The sequence below is a fragment of the Pongo abelii genome, chromosome 1 (assembly GCF_028885655.2).
Source record: "Pongo abelii isolate AG06213 chromosome 1, NHGRI_mPonAbe1-v2.0_pri, whole genome shotgun sequence".
In the NCBI taxonomy this organism is placed as follows: Eukaryota; Metazoa; Chordata; class Mammalia; order Primates; family Hominidae; genus Pongo; species Pongo abelii.
This window is the reverse complement of record NC_071985.2, coordinates 185,867,855-185,884,514: the sequence shown is the minus strand read 5'-3', so window position 1 is coordinate 185,884,514 and position 16,660 is coordinate 185,867,855. Positions and strand designations below refer to the sequence as shown.

The following is a 16,660-nucleotide window of genomic DNA, read 5'->3' as shown; positions in this document are numbered from 1 at the left end:
GTCCAAGACATGTGCTCTGGAGCAAGCCACCTTGGTGCTGGAGTACTTGCTTCCTTATCTCTAAGATAAAGAAGCGATAACTAGCTCCTAGGCTGGTTGGGAGGTACAAGTGAAATGTTTGTCAGAGCTGGAACCTGCAGATATTCAATAAGTGCTAGCTCATTTTCTGCTCCCTTCTTCTTTGTCAAGTCTTTTAACATCCAGACCTTTTACCTGGCCACTCTGTTCTCTCTCCTGGCCCTGTGTAAGCATGAAGAGCTGTATGAGAAAGGGAAGCATCTAATCATCCTAAATGTACAACTGCAGGTTAACAAAGGTTAACAGGATCTTTAAGGGGCATAATTTGACAGATTAGACTGATCTCTACTGTGCCCCAGGATGCTTGGCTTTGTTGCAATTAACTAAATCTCCCATCAGCCTCCAGGCCTGATGCCTGTTGGCCTATAAGACCATGCCACTAGAATGAAGAGTTGGAGCAGCGGGTGGCAGACACAGCTAGGCCCTGCGGTACTGCCCATGGCCTCCCTTTGGGGGAAGCCCTCCTTGACTGCAACCCAGAGAAAGCTCCTGCACATACCCATACATACACATACACACATGTAACACACATGCAGAGCCACACACAGCTCCCAACTCCACCCCCCACCATGGGAGGATGGACTTCCGGCTCCTCAAATCTTTCTCTCTTTACTTATTGGTAGGTGGGGTAGGAGGTTGATAAAGAGGCAGCAAGTATATTACTTTTTCCCATGGTTAGCATGGACAGTGGACATACTCAGGCATTGAGCAAATTTTCACCTATGCACGGGCCAGCCCTAGCATTAGGCAATAGAGAAGCTGATGAATCAGATCAGAGTTCTGGCCTCAGGGTTCACATTCTACTGGGGGAAACAGGTACTTGCACAGGTAATTTTTTTTTTTTTTTTTTTTTTTTTATTATTATTATTATACTTTAGGCTCTATGGTACATGTGCGCAATGTGCAGGTAAGTTACATATGTATACATGTGCCATGCTGGTGCGCTGCACCCACCAACTCGTCATCTAGCATTAGGTATATCTCCCAATGCTATCCCTCCCCCCTCCCCCCACCCCACAACAGTCCCCGAAGTGTGATGTTCCCCTTCCTGTGTCCATGTGTTCTCATTGTTCAATTCCCACCTATGAGTGAGAATATGCGGTGTTTGGTTTTTTGTTCTTGCGATAGTTTACTGAGAATGATGATTTCCAATTTCATCCATGTCCCTACAAAGGACGTGAACTCATCATTTTTTATGGCTGCATAGTATTCCATGGTGTATATGTTGCACAGGTAATTATAATATAAACTACACGATAGTGGGAACCTGCAAGAAGAGAGCTTATTTTCTCTTTGGGCTAGGCCAACGCTTTAGGGATTACGCAGCCTTTGAGCTGGGCTGAGGTAGGATGGAAGGGCTCCTAGGGAGATAGAACTGCATGAGGAAAGGCACAAAGGTGGGATAGTGTGGTACAAGTTCAGGAAATGGCAAAGCCTCTGATGTCAGGGTCAGGCTAGAGCATATGGTGGGGACATAACTGCTTTCACTGTAATGATTTGGTTTGTAACCACCCCTGGGACACCCCTCCACGAGTTAATGCCTCCCAGTCCCTCCCTATACCCACTTGACACCTTGGATGGCTTTGACCAGAAGAACTCTTTCTTGTTTACTGCTTCACCTCCCTGCCTGGCCGCACATTCAGCTCCTTCAAGTCAGCCTCCCTTGCATCACCTCAAGGACACAGTGGTCCTGCTTGCTACAGAAAAGCCTTCCCAACCACTCTGGCCCACACTGGCCTCCTCATCTGATCATCTCAAATGGCTGAAGTACCGATATGATTTCACACAACAGCACCCTTTCTAGTAAAGGTACTTTGCTACATGCTATCTTAGGATGCTATTTTCATAAGAAATCCACTACAGTCAGTTCAGACAAAGAAAGGGGAAGTGACTACAAGGGAACTGGAAGTCTAAAAGAACCAAACGCATAAAAGGACTTGGCCCAGACTTGTGAAAGCACTCTGGAGAGCCCAGGAGATGGGAGTTTCTCCCTGCCTCTGTGCTCTTTTCTCTTCCCGGACTGACCTTCTCCACCAATCAGATCACATGGAGGAAAACATGACTGCTGACAGCACCTGACAGGTCCAGCCATGTAAAAACAATCTCCAAATTCCCAAGAGAGGAGGCGACTGGTGTAACAGAACCACATGTCCAACCCTGGCCCAATCAGCTTTGGGTAGTGGCATGGGGTCATATAAAACAAACATGGCTGCTAGGCTACACCTCTGGGGGTCATTTCTTATAGTCATGTGGATTGGTGAGTGGGCTGTTCTGAAAGAAGGGAAATAGGAGCAGAGCAGATATCCCAAAGATGCCCATTACACACGTATAATATAGTGTGACAAAATGCTCATATGACTTCTAATTCCTAGACTATCCTACTGACCTACTCTGCAACTTCAGGCAAGTCTCTACCATCTTGGGGCTGCAGTTTCTTCATCTGTACACAGAGGAGGATGGGACTAAGCGTCCTGTTGGGTTCCATAACTCTCCAGGACTTTGGCCCAATTACTTACTCCCTCTGAACTTCAGTTTTCTCGTCTGTAAAATGGGAGTAATGATATCTACCTCACAGAGTTATTGTAAGACAATGGGTATGAAAATATCTAACATGGGTTGAGTACAGAGTTATTCGAGAAATGCTGGTGACCCTAGTAGATTTAAATTGGGTGGCTGTCCCACTCACAGTGGTTTCCCCAAGGGTCATAGCTATGATTCCCCACGTGTTTGGGAGAATTGCTCCTCCTCTAGTTGGGAGCTGCCATACTCCACAGTGATTTGTCAAGGGGTGAGCATGGGTCCACACTGGGCCACTCAGAATCCTTCTCTGGGGCCTTGTTTCAACTGCAGCTCTTGTATCTTCATTTGCAGAACTCTAAGGAGAGGGGCTTGTTACTGCCAACAGCCAGACCCCAATCTTGTAAAGAAAGTGGCCTCTGAGAGTGAAGGTGACATGAAGAGGACTTTCAAACACTGGGTTTCACACATTTTGAAGTCCAGTCTCATCCTTGCCCTGATTTATGAGCCAACACATTTCCTCACTACATTTTTCTTTTCTTTCTTTTTCTTTTCTTTTTTACTTTTTTTTGAGACGGAGTTTTGCTCTGTCACCCAGGCTGGAGTGCAATGGCACGATCTTGGCTCACCGCAACCTCCGCCTCCCGGGTTCAAGCGATTCTCCTGCCTCAGCCTCCTGAGTAGCTGGGATTAAAGGTGCATGCCGCCACGCTCGGCTAATTTTGTATTTTTAGTAGAGACGGGGTTTCTCCATGTTGGTCAGGCTAGTCTTGAACTCCCGACCTCAGGTGACCCGCCCACTTTGGCCTCCCAAAGTGCTGGGATTACAGGTGTGAGCCACTGTGCCCGGCCAACATTTTTCTTAAGTTAGTTTGAGTTGGTATTCTGTCACTTCCTTCCTGATGATACCATCTCCCTTTCTCTAAGCCTCAGTTTCCTTAGTTGTAAGATGATGGGGTCCCATCCTGTCCTCTTTCATCTCTGACACTTTATTACTGTATTTGTTTATTTATTCATTCAGTCAATTAGTCAATCAGTTACTTGGCATTTACTGTGCATGTTATTCTGTCCCTGGCCCTATGCTGGACACTGGCAATCTTACTAGAGAAACAATCACTTCTCCAGTTCTCAAGACTCATATAGTTAGGTTGGGGAGAAAGGTAAGAAAGGATTCAGTACCGTGGGTGATGATGGCTGTGACAGAGAGAAGCACAGGCACTGTGGGGAAATCAGAGGACTTATCCCTGCTTGGAAGGCTTCCTGGAGAAGATGGCTGAGTTTTTCAGACAGGGGTGAGCGCAGAGAGAAAAGGAAAGGTATTACAAGCGGAAGAACCTACCTTTGTAAGGGCCCAAAGGAGAATGACAGAAAGCAACAGCCTGGGTGGGAGGGGAAGGGACACAAGAGAGGAGGCTGCAGGTTCATCTCTACTCTTCTTGAACTTATTTGTATTTTTCCCCCATGAAACTTCCAGGGAACAACAACGACAAAATACCTCTCCATTTTTTAAGCTTGGAAAATCCCCTGGGTGGAGTCTTTGAGTGCAGATAGATGAAAAGAAGTGGCTCTTGACCACAGAGGAGCACTGGAGCAAATGATTCTTTCTCCATCAGGGTGCCCCACTGGTCCCAGGTCCTATCAGGGAAGCCAAACTGGCTGTGACATCTAGCGGCTGGTCTAGGGCTGTCTGACGCTTCTAAAAATAGGAAGGCGGGTGAGTCTAAGGCCAACCAGAAGGCAGAAGAGCAGCCCAGGCAGGCCAGGGAGGAGTGTAAACATCCCTCCTCCCCCGATAGGAGACATACTCATTACATTTTGAGCAAAGGGGGCTCACAATGCACCCTAGAGAAAATATGCAGTTATTGCCCCAACATGCCAAAGCCCTACTAATGACTGCACGCCTGCTCCAAAGGCACAAACTGTTCCAGATGTTGCTCCCTGCCTCTGGGAGGGCCCTTCCTTCCTCCCGCCCGAGGTTCTGGACTCTTTCTTGAGTTATAGTCTTTTGAGAGATATATGCCCCGCTGAGGGGCTTGGGGTGAGTGACTGTCCTCCCTGGGCCTCACAGGGACAGTCTAGGTGATCCTTGCCTTAACAGACTGTTGCAGAGACTATGCCTGTAGGCCTGGTGGGGTGGTGAGAGAAGAGGTGCTAGGCTGGGAGTGGGGAAAGTGGTGAGGGAGGTGGGTTCTAAATTTGGGTGTTTTCAGTTTTTGCATCTATGAAATGGTAATGAGTCTGTAGGGAGGCAGTAATTTGCAAACTTAATTCTTCAAACACACTCAGGAATTGCTATCTCTGGATATGTACTGGCATTGGAGCCATCTTCTAGCTGGGTAACTCTGGGCTCCTTCCACAGCTGTGACCTTCTGTTCTCTCATCTGTAAACTGGGGATGGTTTTTGAAATTAACATTTTTTCCTAGTTAAAGGATGTATGCATTCTTGTAGTTTTTTTTTTTGAAAATGTAATTAAATAATTTTTGAGTAGGTTATGTAATTCACATGATTCCAAATTCAAAAGATGCAAATAGTAAAGAGTTAAAGTCTCCCTCTCCTTCCTGTTTCATAGCCACACAGTTCTCTCCTCATGAAGCAACCACTGCTTTTGTTTTTTGTTTTTTTTGGGACAAAGTCTTGCTCTGTCGCCCAAGCTAGAGTGCAGTGGCACGATCTCGGCTCACTGCAACCTGTGCCTCCCGGGTTCAAGTGATTCTCCTGCCTCAGCCTCCTGAGTAGCTGGGACTGCAGGTGTGCGCCACCATGCCCAGCTAATTTTTATATTTTTAGTAGAGACGAGGTTTCACTATGTTGGCCAGGCTGGTCTTGAACTCCTGACCTTGTGATCCATCCGCCTCGGCCTCCCAAAGTGCTGAGATTACAGGCATGAGCCACTGTGCCCGGCCTGAAGCAAGCATTGTTATTGGCTTTTTGTATATTAACTAGGGATATATTTTAAAAATCTGTTGAAGTATTAACATATATATAGCAAAGTGCACGTGTCACAAGAGCACAACATGGTGAATAATGTTCATAGTTTAAATTCCTAAGAAGATAAAGAAACAATAAACATCACCCCAAATCCATCACCCAGAGATAAAACTGTTGATATTTTAGTGTATTTTCTTTTTCGATGTACATATGTGTGTATATGTGTGAATATATATGTATATGAACATTGGAATCATGCTGTATAACTTATACCCTTTTTATAGTTAATATTATATCATGAACATTTTCTCGCTTCATTAAAAATTCCTCAAAAATAGCTCTTTTAATGTTCTCCTAATGTTCCAAGGAATAGATCCAAACTTACCCAGGAATATTAGGTTCAATTTCTCCTCTATGATAAATAACACAGTGATGAGCATCTTTGAACGTACATCACTCGGCACATCCCCTCAGGATGAATTCCTAGAAGGGGAATTACTGAATCAAATCATATGTCTCCTTTAGAAGTCAGGATATAATAGGGAGAGTCAGGCCTGATTCACAGAGCTGCTTAAAGGATTACATAAATTATGTAAGACTCTGGCCTAGTGCTTGGCACAGACACTGAGTTCCGTGAGTGTGAGCCTAAGGGGTCCCAGGGAGAGGAGAAGTAAATGTGTATGCCCCTTCGCCTGGTGGTCCCACCTGCTAGACCTTCCCTTCCTGGAGCTTGCTGACTGAACCAGATGGGAGTCTCAGCCTTGTCTGATCTTTATTATTTTAATCATTGCAGTCTTGCCAAGTGGCGGGCTGGTGAATGTTTAACAGCTAGATTTCTGGCTGGTGGGGGGCACTCTGATTGGTAGCATTTGTCAATTTCTGTGGTGTAAACACTCCCACTGTGGCCAATTTCAAACTACGACCATGATGTCACCAAAAGCAGTGTTGGGATGAGATGCATAGTCTCACAAGCCAGTTGGAACTGGCTCCAGATCACCAGTCCTTGTCTTTCTAGCTACCCATATCTCCCTTTCCTCCCTCTCTCTTCTTAACCCCTCCCCATTTAGCCCCCAGGCTGGGGCTTTTCTGAGGTGATAGAGACTTGACATTTTGTGGGAGGTGAATGTTGCTAAAGAACAAAAACATCCTCTCCCAGTTCTCTAAAGGAGAAACTGATGCTCATGATGGTCAAGATGATTGCCCCAGATCACCCAGCCAGATGATTTTTCAAAGAGTCTTATTACCTGATTCCTGCTTGGGACATTTCTCAGATGGGAGGCAGTGCTTCCTGCAGTGGAAATAAACTTTCTTTCCTAGCCACTCCTTTTCTTCCTCTTTCTCTTCAGCGACTGCTCTCCTGGATCCACAAGAGGATGAGGCCCAGGCTTTGCCCTCAGGAGCTAAGAGCAAGTGGAGAGGCCAGACACATATGAGCAGCTTGCCGAGTTATTACCACTTTCTCACTCAAGTTCTTCAATCAACAGGAGCTTTATACCACTTTCTCACTGAGGTTCTTCAATGGCTTCTCTTAACACTTAGGACAAATCTGTTTAATGTGTCCCTCCCTGCATAACCACCATCCTCCCCCAAATGTCATCTCCTGAGAGTAAGAATCCTTGGTCTTCATTTTTGGCTCCCTGGTGCCTAGCATAGTCTGCCACAAGTCAGGTGCTGAATAAATACTGTTGAATAAATGCAGAGAAGAAAGAGCTGGGTGGTGGCTGGAGGAAGGGTTGAGTGCAGTGTGGTTACAGTCCTAGGCTTTGCACTGACTTGCTTCAGGACTTTAGACAAGCCCCTTCCCTTTCTGGACCTCCATGTCCAAAACTGTAAAGAAGACATATTGGATTCTAGCAATAGTTTAAGAATGGGGATTAAGAAAACACCTCCCAGTTACCTCATGTGATAGTAGTTGTGCTTTTAGTATCCATTGATGGACCAAAAATCACAACAAAAATAAAAACAACTGCCACACTTTTAAATGTGGTTGTATTTATCAATCACAGCAGCATCTACATCCATTTGAAAAACATTCAGACTGTATGTGAGAGACGCACTGTGCATGTAGTTTACAGACAGCACTGGGTGCCACATGGTTTCCAGATGCCTTTAGCTAAGCGGCCCAGATCATCTCAGAGTCCTTCAAGTATGAGGGGCTTATGTCCCTAACATGGGCCACAGGAAATGTGTAACTTGCATTGGGTCACACAGCACATGAATGGTGGATTCAAACTCATTCTTCTCCAGCTTGGGTTCCCTTGGCTCTGGCAGCCTGCTGACAGCACCACTCCCCTTCGGCTTCCCTGGAAATGAGAAGCAGGAAGGCCTGAGAGCACTGAGATTGCCTAGGGTGCGGGGGCGAGGTGGATGTCAGAACGCTGACAGCTTGAAATGACACGGAACATACTTCAGATGCCTTGTGTGTGGTTTAGGAGCGGCTGGAATTACACCCTCAGGGCTGAGCCAGCATTGTTGGAGCCAGAGCTGAGCCTGGACCCTGCTGAAGCAAGGCCCACATGGGGGGTCTTGGCCCAGGGCCACAGAGCTGAGCAGTGGCAGTGAGGGCATGAGGCAGATTCCTAGCTGGAAGCCAGCACACAGACCTTTTACCTTTCCAGACAGGTGTGGTCATTCATTCATTCACTTATTCATTCAGCAAGATAGTCAGTCAGGCACTCAACAAATGCTCACTGAGCCGTGTCCCTCTGCAGCCTATCATAGGTTCCAAGGAGGAATTGCTCCCATTCCGCTGGGGAGGCAGGCATGGAGCATGTGATCCAGTTTCTCTGGGTACAGTCAGGCCAGAGGTGCCTGGAGAAGGAGCAAGAAATTGGGAAATGTTTTCTAGCAGATGAAATGGTTATCTTCTGTGAGTGGTTCTCAAGGGACAAGCAGGAGTACACCAGGCAGGTCAGGGAAGAAAGGGCCCTGCTGGCAGAGGGGCCAGTGGGAGAAGTAATTAGTTCCCTCTCTACCTTTGGATGGGAAAACTCTCCGGGTTTTCATTTGCTTTTTTGTTTGACAACGTGGAAATGGAGTTTTTCAGAGGGAAAGATGAGACTTATTGCTATAAAGGTCTTGGAGATGGAAGGGCTAGTTAGACAAATACACGAGACAGTATTTGTATCTAACGCTGGCCAGTCGGGTTGTTGTAATTTTGATTAGCAAAAACACAGAGTGGGAGGAGACTTGGCACTTACTTGGCTCAGTATAGAATGTGTGTGTTGCAGGGAATCAGGGAACAGGGAGGGCAGTGAGAAATGAGGAAGGAGGGGTTCACTGGCCAGTCGTGTGGTGCCTGCCAGCTATGCTGATGATGGGTCCTGAGCCCTGAGAGTGACAGGGAGCCACTGGAGGTGTTTAAGCAGGGGCCACAGATGAAGCATTGCTCTAGCTGCTGAGTGAAGGAATCCGAGGAGGAGGCAGGGAGACCAGCCAGGAGGCTGCTGCAGTCTTCAGTGAAGAGAATGGATTCAACAGAACTTTCTGAGAACCAACAGGTCTTGGTGACTGGAGGTGGTTGGAGAGGGAGAGAAAGGAAAGGATGATGGCCAGTTTCTGGACTGTGTGACAGGTCGATGTTTAAGCCACCATCTGAGATGGATGGCTGAAGGTTCTCTCTCCATCCCCGTCTTGAGTGAAGGGGAGCGAAGTGTCTGATGTGGCTCAGAGCCATAGCCTTAGTTCACATCTCATCACATGGTCAGCCTTCTATCTGGTCTCTTAGCCTCTAGCCTCTTCCCTCTTTAGCCCATCCCCTGATAGACTGAGCGACCTAAATGAGACATCTGATCATGTCACTCCCCGGGTAGAAAAATTTCAGACTCCCTGTCTCTAGAAAGGTCCTACTTGGTCCAGCACACAAAGTCATCTCCAATCTAAGCCCATTTACATTCCTGTCTCAGTCCCTTGGCAGTCTACACCAGCCACAGTGAATAATAGTAGCAACAACAACAGCTAACAGTTACACAGCACTGAAATGTACCAGGCAGTGTTCTAAGAACTTCACATATAACTTGCGTAACTCTAAGAAAAACACTTCCTAAAAAGTCTTGCACATCCCAGAATGGACAATACACACTTGCCTTCAGATCTTGCACCCAAGGTTGTCTCCACCTGGTATTCGGCCATCAACCTTCCACCCATCTGATACATATTTATTACTCATTAACTTCTCCCAGTCACTATACTAAGTACTAGGGATCCAAAGTTGAGTGAGACATGGTATGTGCCCTCAATGCATACAAAGTCGAATGGGGCAGACAGACACATGAAGGAACAATTATAACATGATAAGGTAAGCGCAGTGATGGAGATGTTATGGAGCCACAGAGATTGAGCCCCTAATCCAGTTTGGGGCCTTCCTCACTTGGCCGTCTGGAGCTTTACCCTTTCTGGGATGCATTCCCCACTTTGCCGTCTAGAGCTTTACCCTTTCTGGGATGCATTCCCCACTTTGCCAGACAGGGTGAGGTCTCTTCTTCCTGCAGTCCCTACTCTACCCACACCATACACCAACAACCTTTTATGGGGGAAGTTCAGAGACTGCTTCCTCCTGAGCACAGTGAAGGCAGAGAACAGTCTGACTCACCATAGGATCCAGCACCCAGGGCAGCCTGGACACAGATGACTGGAATTTGCTGAATGAAAGAGCATGAGGAATAAAGAATCACAAAGGGGGCATCCTCCTCCTGGGTTATTCCCTGATGCTGTCTCCAGAGTCAGGCCTGAACTTGCTACCTTTCCTGAGCCTGGCTCAGGCCCTCTGGAGTCAGACCCTGCTGGTAAGGACGTGGCTGTGGCTGTCATCCCTAGTTCAGGAGCAGCCTGGTCAGAAAAGGCCTTGCCAGAGGAGGGTCCCAGGATACCCCCCAGCCAGTGGGAAACTGCCTGCCTTGGGCTTCTGAGGAACAAGAAGTATTCTGGGCAGCTCTAGTTTTGGGCGTAAGAGGGAGGAAGCCCTGCAGCAGCCTTCAGGACCTCTGAGTGGCAAGAGATGGTGTTGGGGAATCTGAGATTTCCTTGGCTCCAGAGCCCCTTCTGCAGCCTCTGGGCTCTGAGATTGGTGGAAGCTGTGATGCAGGGCTTTAGATACAAATGACTCTGGGATGGCCTCAAACTAGAGGTGTTTGAGGAACATTCCAGGAAGCCTTCAGGAGCCTCAGGCTGGTCCCTTGGGCACTCACTGAGTTAACATGGCTCTTTCTTCCCAGAGCTCTGAAGGGCAATCATGAGGATGGGTATCTTGGGCCAAGGAACTGAAAGGGCTTTCTGCTTCAGCCCTCTCTCCTAGGCAGAGTAGTTGGGAAGCCCTGGCCCTTACCCCATGTTCCTTGCCTCAAGGTCTGTCTTGGCTAGTGGTGCCTTTGCAGAGCTGGGGCTGGGGGCAGGGAGTCTTGGGGGCTAGTGCTAACAGCTTTGGACAAGGGTGGGAATTTCCACTCCTATCTAGAGAGTCATCGACACTGTGTGCCCTGACCTGGGCCTTTGGCCTCCAAAGGGCAGTGGGAAGGCCGGCCCCAGGGCCAATCCCTGGCCATTAATCCCTCCTGCCAGCCCGAATATCCACCCAGTGTGGTCAGACAAAGGACTGCCCAGCCCAGCCACTGTGTTCCTCCCGCCCCAGGGGCTCCACTCAGACGCTGGGCCGCCTGGAATCCAGGCCCATGAGAAAGGGGCCGCCTTCACTGGCCATCTTATGCCCGGATGCTCAGCCGCATCACGTCCGGCCCAGGGCCTGTGAAAAGAGGGCCCAGCCACGCTGAAAACACGGATTAGCCCTTGGGCCGCCCCCTGACACTGGCCTGCTCGGCTCCAGCTCCGGGAAGCAGGCCCAATGGAGGGGGCCAGACAGGCATAAAGAACTGGAAAAGTCTGGGTTCTCACCCCTTTGGCCTAGTTCCCCACCCCCACCCTTCCCAGGATTAGCATAGCCAACCACACATTCAGTTTCATTTATTGAACATGTACTATGTCCTAGGCTGTACACATTGACCAGAAAACTGAAAGTACAAGGAAACTGCACGTAGCCACGGGTGGTAATAAAAGCCACTTTTCCCTCAACCCCCACACTGCCTGGAGGTGTGAGATGGAGGCTGTGGTGGGTGCTTTGGAGGGGCTCTATCACTAAGGGAAGGTGGGAAAGGCAGTGGATGAGACCTTGTCAGCTCTGGTCTGCACTTGAGTCTAGCTGCAGGATTATGTTGCACCTGCTTGAAAATATGCAGGTGCTGAAATAACTTCTCTGGTCCTGCCTCTCTCCTTCCCCTGGTTTAATACTGATTATGCCATTGTGTAGTAGGAAAAGAAAGCACCTCTTGCTAAGTGCCATTGTGGGCCAGGCACTTTCATACCTGATCTCATTTGGCTCTCAAAATGCTGAGAGGGGGCTTCCATTATTCCGTTTGAGGAAACCGAGGCTCACTGAGGCTCAAATGAGAACTGGCCCCAGGTCACTCTGCTCTTGAAGCTAGATTTCCCGATGCTGCAGTGGCTTGTCCTGCCTTCTTCTTTGGTGAGCTGGGCATTGTGACTGCACCGTCTTGTGTTCCATATGGCCTACCTTCAGGCAGTAGAATGCAGGGTGGGGCCGGTGCGGTGGCTCATGCCTGTAATCCCAGCACTTTGGGAGGCCGAGACAGGTGGATCACCTGGGGTCACGAGTTCAAGAGCAGCCTGGCCAAGATGATGCAACTCCGTCTCTACTAAAAATACAAAAATTAGCCGGGCATGGTGGCCGGCACCTGTAGTCCTAGCTACTTGGAGGCTGAGGCAGGAGAATCGCTTGAACCTGGGAGTTGGAGGCTGCAGTGAGCCAAGATAGCCCCACTGCACTCCAGCCTGGGTGACACAGCAAGACTATGTCTCAAAAAAAAAAAAAAAAAAAAGAATGCAGGGTGGTGAGGTTGAAGAGGGTTCTGAGGCAGGACCTGCTAGAATATAAACTGAGCTGAGTCTTCATTGTTGTGGGTTAGGGATTGTCTCTAGATCTCCAAGTGTCATCTCCTTCCTCTCTGCTTCTGTAGCCCCTCTGGCCACCTCTATCATAACTGGCAGTTGTCTGTCTCTCCACCAGATTTCGAGTCTTCATCTCTGTCTTGCCCGGAGCACTTGCTAAGGGACTGGTCCAGAAGTACTTGGTGAGCAATGAAGGCTGAACTGAGGCCAGGAGAACTGAAGGAGGGATGGATCTGGGATCCATGTGGAATTGACGGGACTTGGCGCTTGCCTGAATGTGGAGAGTGAGTGGGGAGGAAGGAGCCCAAGATGACGATAACCACACTTTCATCTGTTGGTGGTGGTGGGAAGGAAAGGGGAGAGGTCCATTTGCTGAGATATGGAATGCTGGAAGGAGAGCCAGCCAGGGCTGGAGGATGTACTGGGTAGAGGAAGAGATGCATTTCATTTAGGACATTTGGGTTTGAGATACCTTGAAATATCCATGTGGTTATGCCCAGTGGGCACCTAGATATGCTGACCAGGAAGTGAGGAGAGAAGCTAAGAATCTACTTTGGCAGCTGAAGTTGTGGGAGCTGGAAATACTCTAATTATTTCTAATGTCTCAGCTCAGCCTTAAAGGATGGCATTCTTAGAAGAGTGGGGTGCTAGAGCTTTGAACTTCACATTTAATTCCAGCTCTACCACTTAGTACTAGCTGTGTGAAGTCAGGGAAACCACTTAACCTCTCAGAACCTTAGTTTCCTCATTTGCAAAACAGGAATAATAACAGTACTCACTTCACGGGGTGCCCAAACTTAAGTGCAATAATGTACATAAAGTGTTTACCAAATACAAAATGCTCAGTAATGGTGGCTGTGATGTCATCAGCTGAGACTGGAGCTGAGAGAGGGGCCCTTGAGCTCCATGCTTTGAGTTTGGATTTTGAACTGGATTTTGAGTTTAGAGTTTACAGGCCTGCTGTAACTAGCTTTGATCACCTATACCTAGGGACACTCTATAGCATGGCTGGGGGACTAGGATGGGGCAAGTGAGATGCCCCAAACGTAAGGAGGCCCTGGCTCTCAAGTGCTGACTGCACTTGTAAGGCCCTGAGACTGAGCTCTCCTTAAACAGCACCTCAGGCACCTCAGTGGGCTCACTGTCCTTCCAGCCCTGTTCCATGTCCAAGTCTCTTGATCTGCCTGTCCCCAAGACAACCCACTTTAAGACAAGGCTCCTTCACCCTGTGGTCCCCTTGGAGCTGGGGATGGGTCTCTCCTGTCTCTTTGGAGAAGAAGTTTCCCAAAATAGGCTGGGTGCTGCATCCCCCTGGATGCCAGTTGTGGGTGGAACTTCTCAGACTGAGTTTTTAACAAACACTGCCAAAGACCCCCCATCCCCAGTGAGATGTGAGTGTGGTGTTTCTGGGTCAGAAGGCGGCTCTTTCAGACCCCCAGTCTGTGGAAGCCTACATTTTGTAGTGTGTGTGTGTGTGTGTGTGTGTATGTGAAGAAAAGCTGTTTTCTTTAACAGGGGGGTGTGGAGAGGAGGCAGCCAGAAAGGCAGCTCCAAGTTGTGGATTTCCTGGGGGCTCTTCATTTAAAGCGGCCGCACCACTTTCCACGATTCTGTTTTTTCAGAGAATGCTCTCAAGGCCTGGGGGGAGGGCAGGACAGGGGTATGGGGGATGGGGGTGGCAGAGAGGCCAGACGGTGACCCTGATCTGGAGCAGTCAAACATCCTCCCAGAGACAAAACCGGCCTGGCTCTGCCCTGCCCCGCTGCTTCATTACCTTGGCCCAGGTTCCCTAATGTCTGTGAGTTGGCCTGACGCCTCCCCATCAGGATACTGAAGGCTGGCAAGGCGGCCTTCATCTCTGTCCCAGCTGGGGATGGAAGGCCAGGAGAAGGATGGGGGGACCGACTACTGGGAGGAGCAAAATGGGGAGGGGGCTGGGAGAGTGAATGGGTGGATTTGTGATTGGGAATGATCCAAAGGAGAGGGGATAGAAGGAGGGGTGGAAAGGGAAGGGGACTGACCAAATACAGTGGGATGGGGCCAGGGGTTGATCTAACCGAGATGGGGAAGGGGTGAGTCTGGGTCTGGGAAAAACTGATCCAAAGGCAGAAAGGGAGGGGCGAAATGGAGGAGGGTACCGTGAACAGAGTAAGGGGGCTGGGAGAGGAAATTAGAGGGGAGGCGCTGGCCAGCAGGGAAGGCCTGAGCCCTCTCTCCCGGCGGTGGTTGGGGGGGGGCCGTGTCCATAAAAAGCGGGTCGGCGGCCCCTGCGGTCCCGGAGCCGCGCGGGCAGAGGCGCGCAGCCGATGGCGGGGCGCAGCGACATGGATCCGCCTGCCGTGTTCTCTGGCTTCCCTGCCCTGCCAGCGGTCGCGCCGTCGGGGCCGCCGCCGTCGCCGCTCGCAGGAGCCGAGCCAGGGCGGGAGCCAGAAGAGGCGGCGGCTGGCCGCGGGGAGGCGGCCCCCACGCCCGCGCCCGGCCCGGGGCGGCGGCGGCGGCGGCCCCTGCAGCGCGGGAAGCCGCCCTACTCGTACATCGCGCTCATCGCCATGGCTCTGGCGCACGCCCCCGGCCGCCGCCTCACGCTGGCCGCCATCTACCGCTTCATCACCGAGCGCTTTGCCTTCTACCGCGACAGCCCGCGCAAGTGGCAGAACAGCATCCGCCACAACCTCACGCTCAACGACTGCTTCGTCAAGGTGCCCCGCGAGCCGGGCAACCCGGGCAAGGGCAACTACTGGACGCTGGATCCCGCGGCCGCCGACATGTTCGACAACGGCAGCTTCCTGCGGCGCCGCAAGCGCTTCAAGCGCGCCGAGCTGCCCGCGCACGCGGCCGCCGCGCCTGGGCCGCCGCTCCCCTTCCCCTACGCGCCCTACACGCCCGCGCCCGGCCCCGCGCTGCTGGCGCCGCAGCCCCATGCCGGCCCGGGCCCCGCGCCGCCCGCGCGCCTGTTCAGCGTCGACAGCCTGGTGAGCCTGCAGCCGGAGCTGGCGGGGCTGGGCGCCCCCGAGCCGCCCTGCTGCGCCGCGCCCGACGCAGCCGCCGCCTTCCCGCCCTGCGCTGCCGCCGCCTCCCCGCCACTCTACTCGCAGGTCCCCGACCGCCTGGTACTGCCCGCAACGCGCCCCGGCCCCAGCCCGCTGCCCGCTGAGCCCCTCCTGGCCTTGGCCGGGCCGGCAGCCGCTCTCGGCCCGCTCAGCCCGGGGGAGGCCTACCTGAGGCAGCCGGGCTTCGCGTCGGGACTGGAGCGCTACCTGTGAGCCTGCACCGCGCGGGCAGTCACCTGTGCGACCTGTGCCCCCGGGCACCGACCTGTGCCCCGGTGCTCGAGGGGCGCCGCCCTCGAGCGCCCCACCTCTGCCCCCCACCGTGGCTTGGAGCACACCCTGCGCCCCTCGTCGTGGCCTCCTGGACTCAGACTCCTGCTACATCCTTCTCCGACCCCGATCCCTGGGGAGGCTCCCACCATCTCGCCACCGGACAGAAGCGTCCCCTTTGACCTGCCAGCCTCTCATTTCTTCTCCCTCCGCTTGTGAGCGCCCCCAGCTTTGCGGCGTCCCCCACCCCAGCGCTGTCTGTGGGTCCCTTGCCCCGGAGCTGACTCGCCTCCAGTGAGTCCATACCCCAGGTTTCCTGGTGAGTTCCAAGCCTTTGGAAGCCAGATCTGTGATCCCAAGCCGCCTCCTCCGCCGACTGTACTTCATCAGCCTTCTCATGTTTTTCCGACACTTTATAGAGGTCAGACTCCTGGGTTCATGACTTACTTGCTAGCGTCCCTTCATTTCCCCACAAGTTTGCCCCCCACCTCCACTTACCTGTCTGCCCTCAGCTTCTTCCTGGGAGAGAGCCCCCCTTTCACGTAGACACACCTGGCTGCCTTCTTCACGCCCTGAGGACACTTCTTGGAGATTTCAGAGACAGGCAGCACCAGGGCTCCTGACTGAAAGGGGAGTTGGTGGGCCTTTAGGTCTGCCCCACCCCCTGGAAAACTTAGGACTTACTGGGTTATTATTATTTTTAATTAAAGCTGGTTTAATTAAAAAGAAAGAAACTTTTTTCTGGGCTTGGTGTGCTGGCTGGTGACTTGGGGGGAGTGGTCTGGGGAGACGGGTGAGCTTTATTCTAGATCTTGGGTTGCCACATGGGGTGAACCTCCTTGTGAGACATCAATCAGAA

The 16,660-nt window shown here is 51.1% G+C and overlaps 1 protein-coding gene and 1 long non-coding RNA gene across 2 annotated transcripts in view; one reads left to right on the top strand and one right to left on the bottom strand.

Moving 5' to 3' along the window:
* LOC129050984 (uncharacterized) overlaps positions 1-12,975 on the bottom strand; it is a 30,307-nt gene extending 17,332 nt beyond the window's left edge. Inside the window, exons 1-3 of the long non-coding RNA XR_008514914.2 lie at positions 11,878-12,975; positions 6,769-6,924; positions 5,910-6,007 (exon numbers count right to left, since the gene is read on the bottom strand). This is a non-coding gene — a long non-coding RNA (uncharacterized LOC129050984). The remainder of the gene's footprint in view (positions 1-5,909; positions 6,008-6,768; positions 6,925-11,877) is intronic.
* A 1,812-nt stretch (positions 12,976-14,787) lies between these two features.
* FOXE3 (forkhead box E3) lies at positions 14,788-16,406 on the top strand. The gene has a single exon (XM_024233373.2). It carries the CDS (start codon positions 14,788-14,790, stop codon positions 15,742-15,744), a length of 957 nt encoding a protein of 318 aa, XP_024089141.2. The 3' UTR covers positions 15,745-16,406.
* The last annotated feature ends 254 nt before the right edge of the window (positions 16,407-16,660 follow it).

Bases quoted from the DNA above. Each gene is read 5' to 3' on its own strand.
- FOXE3 (XM_024233373.2), top strand. From the start codon at position 14,788: ATGGCGGGGCGCAGCGACATGGATCCGCCTGCCGTGTTCTCTGGCTTC.